This window comes from Ylistrum balloti, unplaced genomic scaffold (genome assembly GCF_031769215.1).
Source record: "Ylistrum balloti isolate Yb309-2 unplaced genomic scaffold, AGI_CSIRO_Ybal_v1 Utg370892, whole genome shotgun sequence".
Taxonomy (NCBI): domain Eukaryota; kingdom Metazoa; phylum Mollusca; class Bivalvia; order Pectinida; family Pectinidae; genus Ylistrum; species Ylistrum balloti.
This window is the reverse complement of record NW_026782507.1, coordinates 43733-51502: the sequence shown is the minus strand read 5'-3', so window position 1 is coordinate 51502 and position 7770 is coordinate 43733. Positions and strand designations below refer to the sequence as shown.

The window sequence follows — 7770 nt, the reverse complement described above, 5'->3', positions numbered from 1 at the left end:
ACTTGCTTAAATTTCATATATAATTTATGAAACTTGTCACAATTTTCAGGCGAAAGCATACACTAAAATGACCAGGGGGTCAAATTCATCATTTGAACAAACTTTGTAGTCATTCATTTCAGCATGCTACTGACTAAATATTATGAACCAGGGGCTATTAAGCTATATAAAGATTATTAGCATGTTTGTCCTCTCCGATATAGAAAGTATGTCAAGGTAATTCGTTTGGACATACTACTGGCCTTTTGTTTATTGAGAAGTTGTTTGTAAAAGTAAAAGCAGTGCCTATGATATCCTTGCAATGGATGCTCTGCCAAAGCAAAATAGGCAGATGTGCTTATAAACTAAATATGCATTTGTAGAACCAATATACTCCCAGATAAAGTGCCGAGATCCCAAGGTATGCCTGCATAATCTGTCCATGATAACATAGTTTTCGTTACAGGAAGTACATTTGTCATGAAAGTGTTAAAATGAATGTACATTGTAGATATTATATAAATGCATAAAAAAGCACACATATATATATATTATGGTAATTCATTTACTCATTCACCATTTGTCTAGAAGAATTTGTGCCAACAAGATTAACCACCCCTCAAACTTGTTTGTTGCGGTAATAATGACATGGAAAATATGCTGTGTTAAGTGGGTCACAGTTTTCTTACAGACAGCAGTCCAGATAATTCTGACATTCTATTGACTTCAACCGATATGTAAAAATTTAAAAGTAGGTCAGAATAATTTAGACTGTTAAGAAAGCACACAAAGACAAATTTTAGAAATGAGAATCAAATTTTATTTGGAAAGCCAAAGAATATGTAGGTGTAAGATGAAACAAAGATATATATAAATAGACACAATACAAAATATACAAAATGAAAAGAGAAAGTTTAGAAGGTAAAACAGAACACTGATGTAAAAAGGTCTAGATACCCCGGTCACTTATACACTGCAATATCACGTGGTAGATGGTGACATACAGGATGATGAAAACTCAGATATCAAGTTCATCTCAACATTCCGTACATATTGTAGAACTTATATACAGTATCAAAAGGTAAAAACTTTCAAAGTAACTGATTTTTCATCAGATGACCTTTCTGTTGATATAGGATAGGAAAAACAAACATATGTTCTTTTCTGCATTGAATTCAAATCTTTCTGACATATAATATTAATCTTCTGAAAGACAAAAATGATTCCTGTACAAGCAGCATTAACTATGAATTCAATATCGGATGAAGACAAACGTGATGGTTCTTAGATTTTAAAGGTATACTAGCATTTCTAAATCCTAAATGTGCAAGATGAGGATATTTGAGTTAAGAAAGAAGTCACAGAGTGGTAAAATCAACTCTACATTTGCTTATTTATACTAGTACAAACACATCGAGTGAAATGTGGAAACGTAGAAAATATTGTCTTTTTTTAAACATTGTACTCTTCAAATCACAGCCGTGGTAAAATATCTTAAGCACATGTTTAGTATCTATATACAAAGAACAGTTAAGACGATGTGTTTGAAATGAAAAGATGGACATAATTAGTTTCAGTAGGGGAGGACAGATAATTAAGTAACAGGGGTACATTTATTGCGTTTTTTTTGTCTATCTGCCGTCAAAAAATTACTATACATAATAGGACATTGAACTTATTGTTCTCTGCCTTACTAAGACAGCAAAGACATGACACAGTGACGTGTCTGGAAAATGGAGTGATTCATGATCATTCAATCAGATAAAGCAAGTTGTCAATGCAATAAAAGAGGCAGCCACCATACAAATCATTTTTGGAGTGCATATAAAATTGACTCAAGTTTTCTTTCTTTCTAAATGACAAAACAAACCTTTCCTAGTACAAACATTTCTAGGGTTTGACAAAGTTTCACAGTTTAAGCTCACTGATCTGAACTAGATACAGAGCTTAGTGGTTAGTACACACCTTCCAAGTTAAACTGGTAAGATGCTAAAATGATTTTACCCAGTTAATGTTTTCTGATATTTTACATTACTTTTATTTATCCAACATTTATTATCAGTTTTCATCTTTATCTGATATTCAAATATAACTTGACTCTGAATCTGGCATTACATCATAAACATACAGCTTCATAATTCTAGCATTGTTGGCGATTTTCAAAGTACAAAAGTTTTTTCCTAGTAAAAATATGAGTGTCTATGAACAGTCAGTTCAATATCTACACCATCAAATAACTCAATAAATTATTGCACAATTACCATAGACCGGTGTAGAATTTTTATCTTAGGCAGCTTAAGTCAGCTACGATGATTTGCTGCGGACGTCTTTCTCATACTTTTCATGGAGGTATTTTTTGTAGGCTGTCTGATTTTTCCACAAGTCTGCTGCATGTATGTTGAGGGGGCTGTCAATATTTGGCTCTGGAATTTGAAGGCAATTTTCATGAGCTAATGAAAAATTGATAACATGACGTTTTGTTAAATATGTGTCACTTTTTACATTTTCCGATACTACACATTAGTCATACTTTTCCTGTAATTTCTAAACTGATGAAGTTACAAATCACTGTGATTTCAATGTTGCCACCACAAATACACTGTTCATAACATAAGATTTGAAGGCATTTTCTCAAATATCCTTTCCATCTAATGAATTCATTGATACAATAAATGACTTAAGACCAGTAAAAAGTGTGTAAAGTTGATTGCTTTCCTTATCTATCTTTTACCATGAAAGAAAATAGTACCCTCCAGCTTCACTTTATCATTTAAAATTGATTATAATATTCCCGGGAAATTTTTAATTTAAACCCAAATCCTGAAAAGGAGGCTTTGATTTCATAGTTTAGACATCCTGTCAATTCATATTTTATCCTCACATCTTCTGCATGTCAAAGTTATGGACTTGATAATGACTTTGAACCTTGGTCTTAATGTAATCATTGCCTTCAGTTGTACATTTTAATAAATGTTAAGAAGATATGATATTGACAATGGATGAACTTTTAACCATGTGACCTCAACCTAGCATTGACATACAGACCCAAAAATAGTACATGAAACATTATTCATGCTATAAAATTTTACTGACTGAACTTCGGCGAGTCAGTAGTTATGGCTCAAATAATTGTCTTTAACTGACAGTTGACAAAAATAAAAAGGTACATAAAAACAGATAAATAGAGAAAAAGGAATTAATTGTTGTCTGTACTAATTTAGAATGCTACTCATTTCCATTACCAGAAACATAAAAATATAGTTTTAATTGTAAACTAAATATTAACACTTCTGCTCCAACATCATCACAAATTAATGATGATCAAATCCACAAAAAAAAGAAAAGAAAAAGAAACTCATAAGAAAGGAATAAAACACAGCTTCTTTCGAAATTGATCAGTGGCATCATAATCAAAGTGACCAAATGCAGACATAAAGGTAGACACAAACAGCCATCTAATGGATAGTATTTGCCAACATCGTAGTTTCTTTACTGAATTTATTGCCTCAACAACAGACAGGTCATTTTAAAGTGGAGTTTCCTGGTAGTAGCTGGTGACTACCAAACTGGACAAATACACTTTGATGCAAGCGTTGTCAAATGCCATCCACAGCAACTGAGTCTTGCTCAAGGACACAACCATGACAGCACAAATCAGTTCTTTTCTCAGCATCCTGAGAAACGCAAATCACCAATTTGGTAGCTGTAAACCAAACACCTTGGTCTTCACCAGAGGTCATGTAAACCAAACAGATGTTGTAAGCCAACATTTATCTCAGCCCCCACCCCCTCAACATTACAGAAATTAAAAAAAACATGAACAAAAGTATAACTTGGTAATTAATTTTACCTCCTAAAAGACTTTGGAGTGAAAGAAGTATTGTTCTAACATCATACAGGGCTGACCACTTCTCCTTCAGGATGTCCAGACAAATGTTTCCATGGTGATCCACGTTGGGATGGTAACAAGGTGAGTCAAACTTGACGGTTGGCGCTTGGTAGGGGTAGCTGCTAGGGAACTCGAGGATGAGCTTGTAACGAAGGCCTTCGTATACCTATTTGATAAGATTGAAGAAGTGTTGTTTTACATGATGCAAATACACTGTACTCTACAATCAAGAGATCTGCCTAATCAGGTCAAATAGTTAAATTCAAATTCCAGTAAAATTATAACAATGAACACTCCACAATCAGGGACTCTAAAAAACGGCCAAATTATTTGGTCCCAAAGGTGTCCGGTTTAGACAGATTCCACTGTATATCTAAAACATAAATATAAGAAGTTTGATAATTTTTTATTTAGTTTCTAATAATATTTCCACTTAAGTTTACCAATCTTTTATAAACAGTTTACTTGAGGATAGATATTTGATAACTATTTGATGTACCGTTCCAGTTGCTCCGTCTAATGTGGCTATCCATTTGAACAAATTATCACCATCAGGAAATGCTGATATTCCTGTATTGTTGGATGTCTGTAAGAAGATAAATGACAAATTAAAAAAGTAATTAGGTGCAAAGATGGGGAAAAAATCATAACCTGAATTCAGACTGGGCACGCTAGTTTCTTCACTAGGTATACAGCAGTCTTTGAACCTAGCTAACTACAAATCACATTTTTGTAGCAAAACCAAACACAATGTAGAACACAAAGCTATTTAATAGATAGGTAATATTGATAGTAATCTTACAGAATTTTCTTTCTTATCCCTTCATTGCTATGGCCATTTTTAACAAAACAAAGCTGTAATGTAGGTATATTTTGACATTCTGTCGTTATAGTAATTTTGGTTCACAGAGGAACAGTAGACATGTTTCAATACATCATTTCCATGATGTCTTTACATTGTGTCATCAGAGGAGGCTTGGCATATTTAGGTAATCATGAGTCATGCTTACCAAAAGTGTCATCAACTCCTGCTGTAATCTGTAAATAAAAGAAAAACAACTTCATTATTCCTCAGATGGATAACACGACATCCAAATACAATAAAATACTGAGCCCATGAACTATGTATTAACAAACTGGACAGTGATAGGTAGTAAACTAAAATTTTTTTATTCCATTGCTAGATCCAAGATGGCCGTATGTTAGCCATTTTGTTTTTCTGATCAGCCTTAAAACAAACAAACAAACAAACACAACTAGTGACAGAGTGGAACCATCAATGAAATTTGAGAAAAGATCCATCATGTACTTCTCAAGTAACAGACAGTAATGTGATAACAGGAATTGTTAACAGACAGACCAGGGCAAATGGGCAATATGAATAGCCTTATCATCAGGAACCGAAATATGTCAGAAGAACAGTATCAATGTCAACAGATTTTACCGTTTATCCTGTAAATGGCACTGCCATTGTCGGAATAAACCAGCCACACATATTATTGCTGTACTTGACAGAATAACTTTCTTATTTATTTGAATGTTTCATTCATTCAATAATATAAATAACTTTAAATAAGCTCAGGACAGAAAGACAGCATGTCACTTTTATTCTCTATTTATCCTGCAACTTGCTCTGGTATTATCAAAATGCACCTGCCACATACATTTTTGCTGTATTTGGCAATGACGGAAAACAGCTGTATTTCAGAATGTGCGTAAATTTGACAGAATTACTCTGAATATACTTAAATATTATGTTTAGAAATATGAATATTGTTGAAATAAGCAATATAACATGTTGTCATGAACAAGTTGATTATGAAAATTCATAACATTGCTGTTATATCTGATGAAGATTGGAACTATATTTTTGCGGAACACAATTATTTTGGTGTCACTAGACAAAACTCAGCGTAATGTCAATGTCAAGTAAACACAGGTTCATCAGGTTGAACATCAAAACTGTGTAAGTTTCAATAGTCTGATTTTCAATTAATGTTGCAAGATAGATAGAATACATGGTCAGTGTCTAAAAGTATATGTGGGATGCAGCAAGCCACTTTTGTCTTTCTTCATCCTCGTCAAAATACGGGTTATAAGACACTGACTACATATTCTTTATGAATGTCTCAAATGCATGCAACACATCTGGTTTCACTTTATATGAATAATCATCATATTCTGTCTCCTTCGTTCAGACTGAAAGATGAAATATGGTCAATCAGGATTTGTTCTGACCCTCAAAAACCTTAACATTTCGACTCCTTAACTTGTCAAAGCCGCCCCCACCCCCTATTCATCAATTATTTCAAATATACAAGACTCTTAATTTGAGGGTTCAGTGGAAAACTATGTCTGAATGATTCAAGATGATGTAAAACATGTCACCTTATATGTCGTGAAATGCAGGCTAGGTTACCTGGCATGGTATTACAGGAGGGTATAGTCTATATTATGTAGTAGGTCTTTACTATGATATAATGTACAGTAAGGTTAAGAAAACATAAATGAGATGGGGTTTTAATTTTTATTTGTATATTCCAGAACACACATACACACTTGCTGTGATATTTTTTATGGGCATTGTAATTTGCAACAAAGTGTCCCTGTGCTTAGTGACCTGTGCATTGTGACGGAGTTCAACGTGGGGTTATTGCTGAGGCCGAAGATACATGTGTACGACGCTCGCTTTTAAATACCTTTTTTATATAAATGTAGTAACTTCTCTGTCATGATAAAGCATGGACAGAATAGACATACCAAAGCACATTACTGTTAGCAACGAGCCTCTACACTCTTCACGACACCTCCTGAACAGCTGTCTGTTCTGGATTCGAATTCGAGAACGCAGAATATCACAAAATACCTTTTGCTGACGGAATGATTATCTTTTGCTGAGCCCATTCTTTCTGTGTTATCCTTGTTTCTGTTGGAAGTGGATGCTGCCATTGGGTCTGTATTCTGGCTTGCCATGACTTCTTTTTCGTCTCTGTAGATTTACGTGTTTGAAATTCGTATCTAGGATTCGACAATCCAATCAAAACTGACTTCCGGTTTTATCAACCAATCATTTAGAGGTTTTCATACCAGCTTTTATATAGAGCCAGCAAGTCTGTGTCCGTATATAATAAGAGTGATAATGATATATCACTGAATACACAAAACAAAATGTATACATAGGAGGACTGATTGGTGATCGCTAAGTCGAAAATAAAATAACAAGCCTATTATATTCATTTCTTGCAGCTGCTATAACATAGAGGGGAGATAACTCATACAACCTTATGGGCATTTTCGACTTTTTTTTTCCAATGTGAAAAGTTAGTTTGTGCAGAGACGTATATATCACTGTGTTATAAACGTCTCTGGTTTGTGATACATATTCAGATTAAAAAAAGAAAACACCGTGACAATGCCCAGCGATAACAAGAGTCGTGAAAACGTAAAACATGTATTTAATTATTCAGTTAAAGAGACATACAGCAGGCAGTTTCAATGGGCACATGAATATATACCTGCCAAAGATAATTCAGGTTTTGAGGCCAAATTTATATGTTCATCTTAACCTATTTCCATTTTCATCTCGATTTGATGTATAATCGTTTTACCTATTTCTAGTCTAAGTGGTATACTGGCATATTTTTGCATATTTTTGAATTCAATAAAGCACGAACTTGTATTCCTCAAGAAAATAATAAAAAAATATCTTGCATAGATATATTATCCACCAGTCTATTATCCCAGTCAAATCGCTTACTGCCTTATTATTGCTATCTGTTTACAACGTCAAGTAAGTTGGTAGCGAGGACAGGGTCATACTTCACTTCAAATTTTCAATAAATCGGAGTCTGTATCTATATCCTTAGCATTGCAGTCACGGAATTGCAAATTTAATGTTTCTC

At 33.8% G+C, this 7770-nt stretch overlaps 1 protein-coding gene across 1 annotated transcript; it reads right to left on the bottom strand.

Annotated features, from left to right (window-relative positions):
- Positions 1-818: 818 nt before the first annotated feature.
- On the bottom strand, positions 819-6841 carry LOC132559319 (ubiquitin-conjugating enzyme E2 C-like). The gene is made up of 5 exons (XM_060223928.1): positions 6735-6841; positions 4879-4906; positions 4368-4454; positions 3830-4034; positions 819-2402 (listed from the first exon to the last, which is right to left on the bottom strand). The coding sequence occupies exons 1-5, from the start codon at positions 6839-6841 to the stop codon at positions 2284-2286; spliced, it is 546 nt and encodes a 181-aa protein (XP_060079911.1). The 3' UTR covers positions 819-2283.
- Positions 6842-7770: the final 929 nt, after the last annotated feature.